The sequence below is a fragment of the Anomaloglossus baeobatrachus genome, chromosome 7 (assembly GCF_048569485.1).
Source record: "Anomaloglossus baeobatrachus isolate aAnoBae1 chromosome 7, aAnoBae1.hap1, whole genome shotgun sequence".
NCBI classification, from domain to species: Eukaryota; Metazoa; Chordata; class Amphibia; order Anura; family Aromobatidae; genus Anomaloglossus; species Anomaloglossus baeobatrachus.
Genome location: NC_134359.1, coordinates 278765622 through 278784922, shown reverse-complemented (window position 1 = coordinate 278784922; position 19301 = coordinate 278765622). Strand labels below are relative to the sequence as shown.

At 44.5% G+C, this 19301-nt stretch overlaps 1 protein-coding gene across 2 annotated transcripts in view; it reads left to right on the top strand.

Annotated features, from left to right (window-relative positions):
* Window positions 1-1065: 1065 nt before the first annotated feature.
* SRL (sarcalumenin) overlaps window positions 1066-19301 on the top strand; it is a 55321-nt gene continuing 37085 nt past the window's right edge. For both annotated transcript variants that reach the window (XM_075318220.1, XM_075318219.1), the window contains exon 1: window positions 1066-1127. In XM_075318220.1, the coding sequence (XP_075174335.1) occupies window positions 1067-1127 (61 nt within the window). In that variant the 5' untranslated portion in view covers window position 1066. The remainder of the gene's footprint in view (window positions 1128-19301) is intronic.

The following is a 19301-nucleotide window of genomic DNA, read 5'->3' as shown; positions in this document are numbered from 1 at the left end:
GAATGCCGACCAAATGGGGGGACCGGGAAACCTTGTTGTGGAAATAGGTGCAGTTTCCAGAAATAGAATTCACATCTGTCAAATATTTATGGCCTATCCAATATATATCTGCCAGTTTAAAGGGGTTTTCGCTCCTGTAGACAATAAGAGCTGTAGGACAAAAGCAGGGCCGCCCATTTCACTCACCCCTTGACCGCGTACCTAGGAGAAATAATTAGGGACATTAGACCCTCATTCTGCTGATCGTGAAGATATCAAATGTTTGACACTCACTAATCTATCATCTTACTTCTCCAGTGAATCTTTGATTATTTTGTAGACTGGACAACCCCTTTAAGGAGGTCATGTCACAAAGTTAAAAGTGTGCAGATTTAGCGCTTATTTTATTCCCGATGTTCCCCTGAGTAATTTTTTTTTTTATTTTTTTTTAATGTGCCATACGGTTCCAAAGATATGGGCCTTTCTATTCAGTGCTATTTTTTATGGTCTTTTCAAGGAGGAGTGTCTCACAGTAATCTATGGGGGCGTGTCTATAAGCTGTTCTGCATATTTATCCTGTGGCCCCTCCCCTTTTGTAAAGACCATAAAAATTAACTCTACATATAAAGGCCCATATCTCTGGAACGGTATGGCGGATTTACAAAGAACAAAAAGCAGAATACTCCGGGGAGCGGCAGGAATAAAATAAGAGTGAAAACTGAACACTCTTTACCTAATGACAGGAACCCTTTAATTACTTGCAGCCATGTGTATTGGTTTGTATTACAGACCTATCGGTAATCTTTCTGCCTTCATGTAGTATCTCCTATATCTTCCCTTTACGCCAATGCTCCTATAATATGGCGTACAACACAATCCGTATGACAAAGAAAATTAATTACGCATTTCTGTGCGATAATGACATGTACACTTGCCCTAAATTCCTTTTTAGGGTCACAAATGGTCAGAACGGTCTGTGTCAATGGGTTGTGACCACCTGTGATCCAGCCTGCAGTGACGTGTGCGTCCAGTGCCAGCTACAGTATATATAGAGGAGCCAACCATCCCAGATTTCCTGGCTGATACCATGAGAGGACCAGGGTTATTCTGCTGCTGCCTCGCGGCCTTTCTCCTATTTGTGGGAGCAGGTAGGCACCCCTTTTCTTTTCCCTTCTATACAAAAGGGCCACATTGCTCATTATTATATTTTTAGACTCCTGTAATTGATATTTTGCTGCTAAGTAGAACTTAATTTAACTCTTTAAACCTTAGGGCGGACTACGGGGCTGCCTCCAAAATACAACAGCATTTTTATATATATATATATATATATATATATATATATATATATATATATATATATATATATATATATATATATATATATATATATATATATATATATATATATAATCGATATAGATAAGAGAAACTAAAGTGGTAAAAAAAAAATAGAAAAATAACATAAAGTAAAATAACTAAATAAACTTTTTTGTTAGTTTAACTTTTTACTTTTTTTATGGGGCTGCCTCTAATATATAACAGTATTTTTTATTTTATTTTTTATATATCTATACCGAAATAAATAAGAAAAGCTAAAATGGTAAAAAAAAAAAGAAAAAAAACATAAGTAAAATAAATAAACTTCTTAGTTTAACTCTTTTTAACTAAGTAAAATAACTAAACTTTTTTGTTGATTTTTCTATTATGCATGAGTTCTATATTTAAAATTTAAAATATTGGAATGCGTAAAAAAAATGTAAATTTTAACTATAACTTGCTTTGCATTATATATATATATATATATATATATATATATATATATATATATATATTTTATAGAAAACATCTACAAATATCTATAAATATCTATAGAAATTGTTTTACTCACACACATATATAATGTGCGTGTGTGTGTGTATATATGTATGTATATGTATGTATGTATATATATATATATATATATATATATATATATATATATGTTATATATATATATATATATATATATTCAAACAGTATATGTATATGAGTAAAAAAAGTATACATTTTAATTAGAATTTGCTTTACATTATATATATATATATATATATATATATATATATATATATATATATATATATATATATATATATATATACACATAATTTTTTTATTTTTTTATTTATTGTTTTTTAGCTTTACTAGAGTGCCTTAAATTCTCTCTACCCATTATCATAGTGCACACGGCAGCCCCCGATTTTGATCAGCCAATCAGCCAACGACCTTAATGTGTCTGATCAAATGGGCAAAAGGGAATTTTAGTAATAAGTAGTTCAAAACCAATAAGACTGCCATTTTTTTTTTATTTTTTTTTTGCATTGCCTTTCAATCCATTTTTTGCTTTGGATCAAAAACTTGCACCCAAACTTTGTATGTGTGATACCCCCAAATTTCATTTTTGCATTTCATTTTTTTGGTTGGAGGGGGTTAATCTTGGAAATAGTGACCTGGAATTTTTGGAAACAGCAGCATATAACATGGAGCGAGCCGATGAACAGCTGATAGCCGAGGAAATATGAGGTGTCCCCGGTGTACGACATGGCAGCTGGTGTTAAGGGAGTGACAGGCATTCAGAGTAAAGAGATGGCAGCAGGGAAGGGGGAGAATATGGGAAGTCAGGGAACTTTTTTGGTACTTGGAGGGTTAATAATGAAGGTAATGTTGGCTTCTTCGCATAAATGGTTAACGGGGGCTTTAGTGGTGGTGGGTGGGCGCTCTACAGCACGACTCTAAAGGTTTGGTGACATTTTTGTTCTTTGATGCTTTCGATTCCTAATTATTAGATTTTGTAAATACTCGAAGATACGGCGTTGCCCCATATAAAGGACCCCATGCACATTAGCGTAGTCAGTCCACATTTTGGGGGGACTGGTGAACTATATATTGAGTGTAAGGTCCTCCACATCTTCCTTGGACACATAATGTTGGATATCAATGCTCGTATGAAAAATTAGTTCCTGCCAGACGTTTTTGGCAGCGACCTACTTCACGCTCTCTCATGTGTATGGGGGAAGGGGAGGAGTCAGGACTGTTTGGGTGACCATTTTCTGAGGTGTTTTGGCAACTTAAAGGGGTATTCCCAGAATCACTGGACTGATCATTGAGAGTCCCGGAATGGGGCTTCGGATCTGGGTGCCTTATGTGAATAAAATGGAGCTGTGTATGCTCAACCCATTAGCAGGAGATAGCTGAGTGCAGCGCTTGGCTATTTCCAGCAATACCATAGTTGATAAGTGGAGCAGAGGTCAAGAATGCACAACTCTGCCATTAAAGACTATAAATCAGTGGTGATCCCAGACCGCAAACGCCACCACCATAATGTATAATGTATTCTGCTCGATGCACTATACCATGATATCACAGATCATCACAGTCTAGATGTCGCCGCCGTGTGCACAGGCCCAAAGCTACGTCATCACCTGCCAGCGACTTGACTCCTGTGCTGTCGAATATGTCTTATTATCTACGGTGCTGGACATGTAGGCTATAGTTGGTGGGATGGCGGGGGGGTTGTCAGCACAGTCTCGCTGTGTGATATCATGTGCTCGCTGCTCTTGGCAGCATCGGCAGCTGGCATACTGTACATATCTCTGATGCAATTTTTGTGAAATCACACTGCAGGGTGTTCTGCGAGGACTGGAGGCACCGGATTTGGAGTGGCACGCTACTATTAAAGGATAGACACAGACGCAGACATGATTTTATGACTAATCATTTAGACTTAATTGGTGGTGGTCTGGGACCAAAATAAAGGGGTCCTGGAAGTCGGTGGATGCCCACCAAATGGTCCAGCTCACGGCTGTTTGTTTTCATAGATATCTACAAGCTTGAAAGGTGATGCTCAGTGGTCGGATAATGTTGGGAGTTGTAGTCTTCTATATATAGACTGTCACAGAACGGTATTATAGTCATATCCAGTGGTCCAAGCATATAGTGGATTGTAGTGCCCTATATATCAGAATTGTATTATAGTCAGGGTGAGCGGTTGAATACGTTGAGGGTTGTAGTGTGAATCATATATAGGGTATATTAGGATTGTATTTTGTCAATTGGTCGGGTCATGTTGGGGGTTGTAGTTTTCTATGGGATAATAGTTCATGGTCGAGCTATGTTGGCGGTTGTAGTCTTCTATATATAGAGGATAATAGACCAGTGGTCAGGTTATGTTAGGGGTTGTAGTGTCCTGTGTGAAGAGAATAATAGAACAGTGGTCGAGTTATGTTGAGGGTTGTAGTCTTCTATGTAATAGATGATAAACTAATTGTATTATAGTCATCTTCAGTATTGGAAGTAACACCCCCCACCGTCCCCACATACACCCCCCCACCGTCTCCACATACACCCCCCCCATCGTCCCCACATACACCCCCCCACCGTCCCCACATACACCCCCCCCACCGTCCCCACATACACCCCCCCACTGTCCCCACATAGACCGCCCCACTGTCCCCACATAGACCGCCCCACTGTCCCCACATAGACCGCCCCACTGTCCCCACATAGACCGCCCCACTGTCCCCACATACACCCCCCCACCGTCCCCACATAGACCCCCCCCGTCCCCACATAGACCCCCCCCGTCCCCACATAGACCCCCCCACCGTCCCCACATAGACCCCCCCACCGTCCCCACATACACCCCCCACCGTCCCCACATACACCCCCCAACCGTCCCCACATACACCCCCCAACCGTCCCCACATACACCCCCCCACCGTCCCCACATACACCCCCCCAACGTCCCCACATAACCCCCCCCACATATGTCGCGGGCGGAGGAGGGGACGCCGCGCTCTCCCACTGCTGCTCGGGTCCGGCTGCCGCGGCTGCTGCGGCCTGCTGCTGCTCGGTGGCTCGAGCGTTGGGCCGGATCCCGGGGACTCTAGCGGCGCTCCTCGCCCGTGAGTGAAAGGGGGGTTTTTGGGTGTGGGGATTGAGTCTATTGTCCGTGACGCCACCCACGGTTGTGGTGATTTGTTAGCACCACCGCTGCTCGATATGGGAATCCCGGGAGTGATGATGTGGAGCAGCGAGTTGTTGTGTTGCCCCTCCGTGGGTAGGGGTTGGTGATCCCGGGGCTCAAGGGGGAGGTGAGAGATGCAGGGCCTGGTGGGCGCAGGGACGCGGGGGCAGCGCTGTGCCTTGCGGCACTGTGGTACTCACTCAGCCTGAGACGGTGACACAGTTCTCGGTAAACAAACGGCTGGTAAGACGGTTCCCACGGACGGCTGCACTTGCTCTCCCAGTAGGTAACGGTGATGTCCCTTTGTCCTGCACCTAATGTTTGTGTGTTGGTAGCGATGGGTTCCCACCGGTAACCCGCTCCCCGGCTTGGATATGGGCCGGAGGAGCCCTACTTTGCCCGCAGACGCTGGCCCCGAGGAACTGGTGCCCTGGCGGTGGCAGTGTTCCTCCTTAATGGTTGGACTGTTGCCTTCAATCGGGACTTGGTTGTTGGGAGACAGACGTCCCCTTCACTGACGGATTTGGCAAATTATGGCGACTCCTAGCCTTGCCGGGGTCCGAGAGGCCCCTGCCCTGGTACTGACTGTCCTTCGTATACTGCTCCAGACCGCCGGGCCACTACCCGTCCGCGGTCCTTCCAGCAACCTCCGAGCAGTCCCCCTCCAGACAATCACCGCTGTTGCTGACCTTGCTGACACTGTCCTGCACTTAGCCGGACCAACTTCAGGTCTTTCTATGCTCACTTTTACTCTCTTCTTTGCTCCACTACTACTTCACTTTCACTTCCTAAACTCAACTTCAGTGTTTACTCCTCCACTCCCTAGCTTGAACTGCCTGGTTCTTCCCGCCTCCAGGGCTGTGTACTCGGTGGGCGGAGCCAACCGCCTGGCCCACCCCCTGGTGTGAACATCAGCCCCTGGAGGAAGGCAACAAGGATTTTAGTAGCCTTTGTGTTCCTAACTGGGATGTAGGGTGTGGTGGTGTTGTGACCTGTGACCCCTGGCTTGCCCAGGGCGTCACACATACACCCCCCCCACCGTCCCCACATACACCCCCCCACCGTCCCCACATACACCCCCCCACCGTCCCCACATACACCCCCCCACCGTCCCCACATAACCCCCCCCACATACACCCCCCCCCACCGTCCCCACATACACCCCCCCCCACCGTCCCCACATACACCCCCCCCACCGTCCCCACATACACCCCCCCACACCGTCCCCACATACACCCCCCCACACCGTCCCCACATACACCCCCCACACCGTCCCCACATACACCCCCCCACACCGTCCCCACATACACCCCCCACCGTCCCCACTTGTCTGCCTCTGTATATAAGCCCTCAGGGGGCACATTCCTGGAGTGATCACCGCTCTCTACTGTATAATTTCGGGAGCTTTCCTGGGCCTCCATCAGACAATGTGAATGTTACAGATCCGGGCCTGTAAAATGACATAAACATTCTGTGATACATTCTTCAGGACACGTCGCTGGCTGATGAGACCTCCATGTGGGATATAATTTACATTCGGGCCGTGTGAAATGGTTGAGGGGTTAGAATTACAGAAAGTTTTATAAAGTGTTTGGTGCCGACTGTCTCCAGTTATTGGGATTCCCTGTTGGGGCCGAAAGATCTCTGACCGTCCAAACCATCTAGAATGTCCCGAAGTCTGCCAAAAACATAAGTGTGCGGGGGCGGCAGATATCTGGAATAGAAACCTTAAAGTGAAATGTACACACTATAGAGCACCTCCTACTGGTCAACCTCTTTACATTCTTAAAGGTGTTGTCCAATAGAACAGAATAGATGCTAAATGTATCTGCCTGCGAGAACCAGAGAAACCTAAAGTCTCCTGTGTGAATGGTGCATTACTGAGCATGTGCGACCACCATTCCCGTAGAAAATGAACAGAGCAGTGGTCGCACATGCTCAATACCACTCTACACACACAGGGGAATCTGGGACCCCCAATCTTGTAATTGGTGGGGGTTTCTGCAGCTGGACCTCCAGTGATAGCAGCAGAACATTTGTCAACTGTCACTTGAATAAGTGGGGAGGCCACGTGAGCTAAAAAATTCTTAGGGCCCCAATTATGTCATTGCATTGTGTCATCTGTGCCTGCCTTCTCTCTGTGCGGGGGGAAGAGGACTCCCCTGTTTCCCTGAAAAGAAGACCTACCCTGAAAATAAGCCATGGCATGATTTTTAGAGAATGCTTGAAATATAAGCCCTAGTTAGTCAGGGCCAGCGTTTGGAGGGGGGGGGGGGGGGGGAGTCAAGCTGCGCAATTTCTCAGGGCCCCACTCTCTTAGAGGACCTCAGCAGTTGTATTCTAAGGTTAAGATTGTTTAAGGACCTTCAAAGTCATGTGGCATGATGTAACCAAAGGTCTCTTAATTGCAGGAGTCCAAAAGAACTGAACAGGAGACAGGCTGGCATTAGGGGAAAGGGAGAGCAAACTGGGCAATTTCACAGGGCCTCCATTCTCCTATAGGCCCCAGTGTTTATATGCCGATGATAAGACTGCTTAAGGACCTTTGTGACATGTGACCAAAGGTCTTTTAATTGCAGGAGTGTATAGCTGAAGAGCTGAGACAGGTTGGTGTGTGTGTGTAGATAGATAGACTTATGTTGATGTTCCAGAATGGAATCTGACGATTTGCATAAATGTTGATGAAAAAAATAAGAAATTTCCTAAAAATAAGCCCTAGCCCATTTTTCGGAGCAAAATATGATATAAGACCCTGTTTAATTTTTGGGGAAACACGAAGATGGGTAAGGCAAGTATAGCTTAGCATTATTTTTTAAAGGAGATATTTTTTGTGGGTTGTGGGGGTGACACAAAAGCACCATCATTACTTTTGGGGGAATGACTCAGAGGGGCCCTATTGAATTTTATGGGGGTACTAATGCATTTTAAAGGGGTTTCTTAGGGGAATTATTTGTTTTAAAAGTGTACTCAGATGGCATTCTCACATTACTCCATTAAATCTTTCTACACTGGATCCATTTCATTGAGTCCAAATTAAGATCCATTGACTTATAATGGGGTCCACCCAGATTTTCTTACTGAATAGAACCCGCAATGGCTGTGTCAATAAAACAGCTACGACTATAATGTTTCTTGATCTTCATGAATCTCCTTAGAGGGGGTTTCCATTATTCTGGAATCATTTACACATGTCCAAAAATAACAAACACAATGATGTCATGGATGTGTCGCTGGTAACAGACAGTCATGTGGTTTCTGGCAATAGAAGGTCACAGCGTTTGGCTGCGCACAATGCTCCCTGACTTTTTATTGTTCCTGCTGTTAGTATTCATTGTACTAGGTAGCTTTCCTCCTAGGTTTTCATCTCTTCCCCCTTTAAGATCCAGTGGAGCCCTCCTTCCGTCCAGCTGCTGATCATCAGTATTCTCCATGTCCTTAAATACTCCCATCGTCCCTGGACTGGTGCTGGTGATGTTATTAAGTCCATTCAAGCTCTGGTTGCAAGAAGGTGGCTTGTACTCATCTATAGTATTAAGAAAACAGGAGAAATGGGAGTATAAGGTGCAAAAAATTAAATATAATTTTATTATATAGAAAGTGATATTAAAAACAGACACTCAGGTGAAACAAATTGTGGCAGGTGTGACAGCAATAATAATGTAAATAGATAACACTGCTACTACAAGACCAGACATAGATTTATACTTCACTGTTGGTATCAAACTAACTCAAAAATATAATGAACCATTAGATATAGTAAAAGGTAATGAGCAAGGATAAACATGTAAGGCCCATAAAAATGAGTCGGCCCTCAAAAGGTAAAGAGCAGAGGTGTAGTCTATATCAAACGCTGTCACCACTTGGTCACAAGCCCCTACGTACGTTTTGCTTTAGAAAACATCACTTCACCACTTTGGTCATTGCTTCATCAGGGGAGGTACCTATAGTATTGTTGCTGAAACTTTGTTGAACCTCTACCTGACTCATCTGTAGATAGGTAGTTCATGCATTCCCCCCCTCCCCCCCCCCCCCCCGTTTTGTCCTCCTTGTGTTGTCTATAGTGTTTGACAAAGCGTATCCCACCCATTCCCTATTTAGAGCCCAGCACTAGAGATACCTAGGGTCAGGTATCCTGCTTGGCGCATAGGTGCGCAACCTAGCTAGGGTGCTGAGGGACCAGAGGGACCAACAGTAGGTTTGGTCAGGGGTCACCATCTCCCCCTTCCCAGATATAGGATTCCATTCCCTTTCGTCGTTCTCTTGGTACTTCCTCGTGCCTAGCATGACAGATGGTCCATTATTATGTAACTCCACTGTATAGGTTTTCGTGTTGGAGGATCGAGTTCACACATTGCAAATCCTCAGTAATTTTGCATGTTTTAGAAACCCATTTACACCTTGGTGGGGGGGATCTGCACAAAAATGGAACCAAGGTGCAAATTTCAAATCTGGAGCTTGGTGCAGATTTTCACCGTGGATTTCACCTTCGAAGACCAGACGGAGACATAACTAGTACTCAATAAAACCATTTTCATAGTAGCCGCATAGCAGACATTGAGCCCTGAATGGCATTCCTAGGCTACCGTGGCACAATAGTGTCGGGCGCTAAGCACAGACGTGACGCTAAAGCCTCATCTTGAGTTGTTGTGAGCTATTTGGACAGGTGTATCATTTACTACCCCCATAAAATGGTCACCACTATGGCCTGGCGTTAGTGCCAACGTAGCTATGGGGATCTCCCTTTACATCCGGGGCGTCCCGATGGCGGAATGCCATTACTAGTGGCACCATGTTTAATTCATTGCATATTTTTCACAAAAAATTTGCCAACCAGATTCTTGGGATGTTTGATCGGGTAATTGGGGTCATCATATATAGGGTGGTCTAAAAGTAGGTGGACAGTATGTGTAATAGGGTTATCAATCATGGTGTAAAGTGAAACTGACTCAGTTGCCCTTAGCAACCAATCAGATTCCACCTTTCATTTTCTAAAGCGTCTGTGAAGAATGAAAAGTGGAATTTGATTGGTTTCTAAGGGAAACTGAGTCACCATGTTTGATAACCCTATACACATACTGTCCACCTACTTTTGGACCACCCCGTATATACCATTAAGGACGTCCTATAAAAAAATGTGGCCTTTGTATAAAAAGAAAGGACCGAAAATATGGGAAAAAATTGAAGTGGATTCTGAACAAAGAGCAGGGGAAGCCGGCAATGTCTCAATGGCTTCCCTCATGAGTAGGCTTGACTATACCCTTGCTCGCCCTTGGGTAAATTTAGGATGCTATCCGTTCCCCCAGGCTCAGGGTGCGTAGCTAATGATTCTAGTCAGCATGCTAAGTATGGAAACACTGCTGTAACTGGACACCAACTGGCTCAGAACTGCCAGATCCCTATTCTCTGTTTCTAGCGTCTCTTCTGCCCTATACTGTCCCTGCATGGTAAACTTGTCTTTACCCCCCCTCCCATTGCTCTGTCAAACTTGCCCGCAGCTGCTTGGCCCTTACACTGTCACACAGCACAGTTGCGGACGGTGGCTCTATCCTTTTAAGGTTATATTTCACTCTTAGCCGTTGGTCCGTCAGCTGGGAACCAACTGGGGCTTTTATCTGTATATATGGACCATTGGACTTAAAGGGACACGTAATCCATTGTGTATGTTGTCTTGATTTCCTATGAAATTTGGTACAGTGATCATCCGAGACTTGGAGAAAAAAAAAAGTGTGCTACTTTTGCAGAAAGACCACCACATCTAAGGCGGGCTTTACACGTTGCGACATCGCTAGTGTGAAGCCCCACAAGTATTGTGTCGGTGCATTACCTTCAGGGACTCTACTCAGCTGGATCTTGTTACAGGTAGGGAATCTTCTATTTGTCGTGACGCCACTCTCAGAATTGCGGTCAGTGGGGACCGCCACTGCAGGTTGAGGGACGCCTGGGGCTGATGGTGGGTGCAGTCAGTTGTAATAGCCTCCTGAGAGTGAGGCAAGCCCCAGGGCCCTGTGTAGGTGTGTAGAACCACAAGGCGCAGAATAACTCCACACAAGCAGGATGTCTTTCAGGGGTTTTACTCACAGTTGATGGCAGGGTGAGTAACCCGGGCGTAGCTGGGATGAACCAGGCTGGAACCAGGTATCCTTCAGGCTGACTGATGATGGTGACTACCGACTCGCCTTCCTTAGCCCTTGGTGGTTTGGGGTAACCCCGACTTTTAGTCCCTATGGGGGTAACCCAGGGAAGTAACTGCTCCCCTCGTTTGGTTGCCGTTTGCTTGTTGCCTGGACCAGATCACTCCAGCTGCTTGCCTCCTGTGAACTATGGGCCCTAACTGTGGCTACGTGGCTGCGGCTTTTGGGTGTTGTGGTGTGGGCTTTGAGGGCCCCACACCGGCAGGTTTAGCAAGGAAAGGTGGATCTATCCCCGCTCCGGGATCTGCCGCCCGTTTGGGCCTGGTACTCCCTAGCAGTCTCCTTACTTCCCACTCCGTGCTCTCTCTTTAGCTGAAGATGGATTTCGGGTAGCACTCCTAGGTGACCGTTCTCCCCCGTCGGTAGCCACTGCGCGGGCGCTGTTAGACTGCAACAGCCCCAGGGGTCTGCTCTCCTCCGAGCTCCCTGGACTCTGCACTAAACCGACTCACTGCTCCTCCTCTCCTGTTCTTGCCTACGCCACCTAGCAACCAGGCTCTCTACCACACCCCTTGAGTGGAGATGGAGGCTTTTGGCCCCCTCCACTATTCCAGTGGAGGTGAAGGCTTTTCCCCCTCCTGGGATCCCCAGGGGTCCTCTCAAAGGTACATGTGTGAGACCTGATCACTATGCGCCTGTGTAGTCACACCTCGGTCAGCCTTCTGGATTACCTGTATTGTACTGTCCCCAGCATGGGTGCAGTACTCAGTGGTGCCTGACCAGGTCAGGGGCGCCACACTAGCATCGGCTAGCGATGTCGAGCGCGATAGGACCCGCCCCCGTCGAACATGCGATATGGGGTGATAGCTGCCGTAGCGAACATTATCGCTACGGCAGCTTCACATGCACATACCTATGCAGCGACGTCGCGGTGACTGCCGAACAATCCCTCCGTCAAGGGGGAGGTGTGTTCGGCGTCACCGCGACGTCACTAAGCGGCCGGCCAATAACATAACATCCCGCCCACCTCCTTCCTTCCGCATTGCCGGCGGGACGCAGGTAAGGAGATGTTTGTCGTTCCTGCGGTGTCACACACAACGATGTGTGGTGCTGCAGAAATGACAAACAACATCGTACCGGCAGCAGTAATGACATTATGGAATGGAGCGACGTGTCACCGATCACCGATTTTTGACGTTTTTGGGATCAGTGATCGTCGCTCCTACGGTTTACACGCTGTGATGTCGGTAATGGCGCCGGATGTGCGTCACTAACGACGTGACCTTGACGATATATCAGTAACGATGTCGCAACGTGTAAAGTACCCCTAAGTGTGGGCTGAGCCTGGTATTGCACTTTAGTTCTAGTCCATGGAACGATGTGTATTGTTTCTAGAAAACGAGCTGACCCTATTTTTGAAAGGCTCTAATTCATCAAGACCGGTGACTTTCTTGCCGGTCTTGATGAGGGGTTGGAGGGCGTTTTGGAGTCATACGCTACTGAGTCATTAATAGGTGTTCTGAATCAGGATGTGCACCTCCATGCAACACGCCAGAAATCTTACTCCAGTCTGTAAGTGGAATAAGATTAATGGGGTAAGAAATGCGCACAGCCCCAATGCTCACCCGCCCCACACCGGGGCCTCCCCAAATGGAAATTGGTATGAAAAGTTTCAAAACCTTTGCTACTTTTCAAAGCAATTTACTCTACATTCGAATTGCTTTAATGAATTAGTGTCACGGGTGTGTCACAGGTGACAGTCATGTGGTTTCTGGCCATAGACGGTCACAGAGTTTAGCTTCACAAAATGCTCCCTGACTTTCCATTGTTCCTGCTGTCAGTATTCATTGGTATAGGTAACTTTCCTGCTGGATTCATCTATCCCTTTTGGACCCAGCAGAGCTCACTTACCATCTAGCTTCTGATCATCAGCATTCTCATGCTGCTTATATATCCCTTGCTTCCTGGGACTGGTGCTGGTGATATTTTCAATGCATTCAAGCCCGGGTGCAAGCAGGTGGCTTGTTCTCTGTGGTATCATTTCTCAAACTTTGCTGAACTTCTACCTGAGTCATCTGTAGATAAGTAGTTCATGCATTTTCCCCGTGTGTCCTCTATTGATGGCATGTTGACAAAGAGATCATCCGATCCGTTCCCTATTTAGGGTCCAGCACTAGGGATACCTAGGGTCAGGTATCTCATAGGTGAGGATTCTATCTAGGGTGGTGAGGGACTCCAGGGACCAGCAGTAGGTTCGGTCAGGGGTCTCCATCTTCCCTTTCCCTAGATACAGGGTTTCCCTCACCTTTCACCGTGCGCTTGGTACTTCCCCGTACCTAGCATGACCATCGAGGTTGGTCTATTCTGTCTATATTTGTTGGGCTTTTTAGCACAATCTATTGCTTCATATTATCAGTCATTTTCGGATCAGGAACACCCAACTGAAGTATAACCGTATGATAGACTGGTAGCACAGAAAAAAGCCGCCATGATTACGATTTTATAGCACATATCTCCAGATCTGAGTGTTGCAGATTTCAGCTTTCAGCAGAATCATTCATCACTCAGAAATTGTGGGAGAATGAACTTGGGACATACAACAACCATTATATTCATCACATCATGGAGGATTGCAGTAGAGAACTGACACACAAACCAGAGAGGTCACACAGTACAGTATTAACAAACTCTAACTATTATCGCAGTGCCATCTGCTGACTGTTCAACCCATTAACCAGCATAAGCCTGCAGCTGTTGTATACTCCATCTCTGAAAACTTCCAGATTCATGACCAAAAGTAATCCTATAGCATAATGACTATTTTAATATGATGCATAGTCTTTTGGCCTTCGATGATTGAATGGAGACCTAAAGATACATTTATATATATCTAGGAGCCAAATGTAATGTTTACACAGCCATACCCAAATTAAAGAGAATATGGCCCTTGGATTTCTTTTACCCAATACAGCTGATTGCAAAATTCATGAAACCTTTTAATGAACTTACTGGTCCAGAACCCTTCTAATAAAGGGTTACCAACGAAAAGTTTCTAAAAAATTGCTCCTGAGTTTTTTACCACCATAAGGGGTAGATAATAGAATATTTTGTCTAAATGGGTTTTTAAGGGTCTAGGCATATGAATTTTTATATAGGGCCTTTATTGAGATCTTTGCATGATTTGTATAGCTGTGTGCTATTACTTTCAATTACTATTATGTTGCAAAACTACAAATCCCAGCATGCCCTGGCAACTGTATCATATACTCCACTGACTTGCTTTCTAGGTACAGCTTCCGGATGTGGTTGATTAATGGTCGATATGAATGACCTGACCTCACATCTTGTCACTACTACTACTACTACTGCAATTTGACCAGGCACAGTGGGGTTATAAGACGCCCCTATCACATGGCATTGTTTTGGCAAGGCAGCCAAGAAGTGAGATTTCGTCATATTGATGACACGACAGATCTGGGAATTGGGTCAATGAAACCAGTACATAAGATCTGACAAGCTGGAGATGATTGCTATCCAGATCCCAATGTGAGGGTTTTAGTACATTTTATTTAGTCTCTATGTCGTATGGTATCGACATACCTTGACTTTTCTAGGCGTAAAATGAGCCTTTGCGAGATGTAAAAAAATTTAGTTTTTACTCTTTAATTAGGAGTTCTATTAGTATCAGTAATCCCGTAATCCAGACTTTCAGTTCTTTTGCTCAAGAACAATACTCTTTAACTATTTTTTTGCCTCAAGCATCGGTGTTTTAATTTTTCTTGGCTTCAGGCATCAGTGATTTATTCTTCTAAGCCTGAAGATCAGTGATCCATTCTTCTAGGCCTCAAGCATTAGTGTTCCATTTTTCTAGGCCTCAAGCATCATTGTTCCATTCTTGTAGGCCTCAAGCATCGGTGTTCCATTCTACTAGGCCTGAAGCATCAGTGTTATTTTCTTCTAGGCTTGACACACCAGTGTTTCATTCTTCTAGGCCTCAAGCATCAGTGATTCTTTCCTCTAGGCCTCAAGTATCAGTGTTCCAGTCTTCTAGGCCTCAAGCATCTGTGATTCTTTTTTCTAGGTCTCTAGAATCTGTGATTCATTGTTCTAGGCCTCAAGCATCGGTGATTCATTCTTCAAGGCCTCAAGCATCACTGTCCTATTTTTGTAGGCCTCAAGCATCAGTGTTCCTTTCTTCTAGGCCTGAAGCATCAGTGTTCCTTTCTTCTACGCCTAAAGCATTAGTATTCCATTTTTTTTAGACCTCAAGTATCAGTGATTCATTCTTCTAGGCCTCAAACATCAGTGATCCTTTCCTCTAGGCCTCAAGCATCAGTGTTCCAGCCTTCTAGGCCTCAAGCATTCATGATTAATTCTTCTAGGCCTCAAGCATCACTGTCCCATTCTTGTAGGCCTCAAGCATCGGTGTTCCATTCTACTAGGCCTGAAGCAGCAGTGTTTCTTTCTTCTAGACCTGACGCACAAGTGTTTCATTGTTCTAGACCTCAAGTATCAGTATTTCATTCTTCTAGGCCTCAAGCATCAGTGATCCTTCCCTCTAGGCCTCAAGTATCAGTGTTCTAGTCTTCTAGGCCTCAAACATCCGTGATTCATTCTTCTAGGTCTCAAACATCTATGATTCATTGTTCTAGGCCTCAAGCATCCGTGATTCATTCTTCCAGGCCTTAGGCATCACTGTCCCTTTCTTGTAGGCCTCAAGCATCAGTGTTCCTTTCTTCTAGGCCTCACGCATCAGTATTCCATTCTTCTAGACCTCAAGTATCAGTGATTCATTAGTCTAGGCCTCAAACATCAGTAATCCTTTCCTCTATGCCTCAAGCATCAGTGTTCCAGCCTTCTAGGTCTCAAGCAGTCATGAATAATTCTTCTAGGCCTCAAGCATCAGTGTTCCGCTCTTCTAGGCCTCAAGCATCAGTGTTCCAGCCTTCTAGGCCTCAAGCATTCATGATTAATTCTTCTAGGCCTCAAGCATCACTGTCCCATTCATGTAGGCCTCAAGCATCGGTGTTCCATTCTACTAGGCCTGAAGCAGCAGTGTTTCCTTCTTCTAAGCCTGATCCACAAGTGTTTCATTGTTCTAGACCTCAAGTATCAGTGTTTCATTCTTCTAGGCCTCAAGCATCAGTGATCCTTATTTGTCAGATTCTACGATTTTCCCCCCCAAAATTCAAGTAAATGAGAACCAAGAGTACAGCTAACCCTTTATTTGATCAAAAAAGATGTGTAATTTTGGACTATTAAAACAAGTGTGCAAAGAAAAAAAACCTTGCGCACTTTGTGAGGTAAACTGTTGCATTTAAATATCTTGAATGTTGGGGGAAGGGGTAAATAACTTTACAAAAAGAGATGCAAAACAAAAAAGATATCACCTACGACTTTTCCATGTCACAAGCCAGGAAGCACATTTTCTTACAGGTCAGCCTTAGTTTCATATTTTTATTCAGTAGCAATATTAGGACCGAGTTCAATTTTTCTTAATCCATCAATATTTAGGCCTTGAGCATCAGTTTTCCTTTCTTATAGAATTACAGCATCAGTGTTCCTTCCATTCTTCTAGGCCTCAAGCTTCAGTGTTCCATTCTTCTAGGCCTCAAGCTTCAGTGTTTCTTCTGGGCTCAAGCTTCAGAGTTCCATTCTTCTAGTCCTCAAGCTTCAGTGTTCCAGTCTTATGGGCTCAAGCTTCAGTGTTCCATTCTTCTAGGCTCCAAGCTTCAGTGTTCCATTCTTCTAGGCCTCAAGCTTTAGTGTTCCTTCCATTCTTCTAGGCTCAAGCTTCAGTGTTCCATTCTTCTATGCCTAAAGCTTCAGTGTTCCATTCTTCTAGGCTCCACCTCCAGTGTTCCATTCTTCTAGGCTCAAGCTTCAGTGTTCCATTCTTTTAGGCCTAAAGCTTCAGTGTTCCATTCTTCTAGGCTCCAACTTCAGTGTTCCATTCTTCTGGGCTCAAGCTTCAGTGTTCCATTCTTATAGGCTTCAAGCTTCAGTGTTCCATTCTTCTAGGCTCAAGCTTCAGTGTCCCATTCTTCTAGGCTTCAAGCTTCCATGTTCCATTCTTCTAGGCCTCAAGCTTCAGTGTTCCTTCAATTCTTCTAGGCCTCAAGCTTCAGTGTTCCTTCCATTCTTCTAGGCTCAAGCTTCAGTGTTCCATTCTTCTAGGCCTCAAGCTTCAGTGTTTCTTCTGGGCTCAAGCTTCAGAGTTCCATTCTTCTAGCCCTCAAGCTTCAGTGTTCCAGTCTTATGGGCTCAAGCTTCAGTGTCCCATTCTTCTAGGCTTCAAGCTTCAATGTTCCATTCCTCTAGGCCTCAAGCTTCAGTGTTCCTTCTATTCTTCTAGGCCTCAAGCTTCAGTGTTCCATTCTTCTAGGCTCAAGCTTTAGTGTTCCATTCTTCTAGGCCTCAAGCATCAATATTTCATTCTTCTAGGTCTCAAGCTTTAGTGTTCCATTCTTCTTGGTCTCAAGATGTAGTGTCTCATTATTCTAGGCTTCAGGCATCAGCTTTTCTTTTTTTTTTCCAGGCCAGAAGATCAGTATTTCATTCTTTTTTGTCTCAAGTATTCATGTTCCATTCCACTAGGCCTTAATTATCAATGCTCCATTATTCTAGGCCTCAATCATCAGTGTTTGTCTTCTACACATCAAGCATCAGTCTTACATTTCTTTAGGATCTTTCATGCTTCATGGACCACTGCTGCGTATTGTCTTGCACAATTTAAGTGTTTACTGGGGGCTAGTTCAATGTAGCACTAAAGGTACAACCCAGTTTATACCCCCAATGTTCTGTTATTGTAGACCCTAGTCAACAATTATTCATTGTTCAGGACACCAAGTAACTGTGCTCAATTGCTCGAAGACCCTTATCTAGTATGAATGTTCCTTTAATCTTGGATTTTAGGCATCTATTTTCCATTGTTCTAGACCCCAAACATCATTGTTCTCTAGTTTTAAACCTCAACATTAGTGCTCCATTGTCCTTTAATCTTGGGTTTTAGGCATCTATTTTCCATTGTTCTAGACCACAAACATCAGTGTTCTCTAGTTTTAGACCTCAACATTAGTGCTCCATGGTGCTTTAATCTTGGGTTTTAGGCATCTATTTTCCATTGTTCTAGACCACAAACATCAGTGTTCTGTAGTTTTAGACCTCAACATTAATGCTCCATTTTCCTTTAATCTTGGGTTTTAGGCATCTATTTTCCATGGTTCTAGACCCCAAACATCAGTGTTCTCTAGTTTTAGACCTCAACATTAGTGCTCCATGGGAGTAAGACCCTGAATCTTAGATAAGTCTTAGCCTAAGATTGAGGGCCTCAAATATTGATGCTACATTGTTCTAGAACCCAAAATATCAATGCTTTATTATTCTATACCCACATATATAATGTTCTATTGCTCTACGTAGCATTTTTCTTTGACCACATGAAAAGCTTGGAGTATTTATAGCATCTTTTTGATGTCAGAATTCATGTACTTCGCGTCTAGCCGCTATTGTCTATGACTTCATACGGGATGGGGTTACCCCGAGGCTGCAGGCGTGGAGAAATCTTCATTCTGGATATCAGCATCTGTTTTAAAAAGTAATTATGAAACCTGATATGATGAATATCCCTGAGAAAAGACAGGAGATCACATCCCGGCATTTCTTGGACTTGTTGAAGAAAGGGAATTCCCTTGTGTCTGAAGATGGTTCTTGTGCTTATCTACTGGCGAGTTGGGGAAACCCAGTGGACACATCTTCATTACATCCCCAAAATAAACCGGCTCATCGCTTGTTTACTTTATTTTTAGTAAGATGGTTATTTAAAGGGAATCACCATTTTTTTTTCTAATCGTTCTCAAAGCAGCATAATATAAAGGCAGAGATCCTGATTCCAGCAATGTGTCACTTACTGGGCTGCTTGCTGCAGTTTTGATAAAATCACAGTTTTATCTGCTGCAGATAGAATACTTTTCTGACTGTGGAGTTCTGTATAACCCCACCCACAGCAATTGTGCATAAGCAGAAAGCGGCCAATTAGTGGTGGGGGCGTGGTCAGACTACCTGGTAGCACGCCATGTAGTCCTCTACTGATAATCTCCTGCTGATAAAACAATGATTTTATACAAAATACAATACGTAACCCGGTAAGTGACACATCACTGGAGTCAGGGTCACAGTCTTTACAT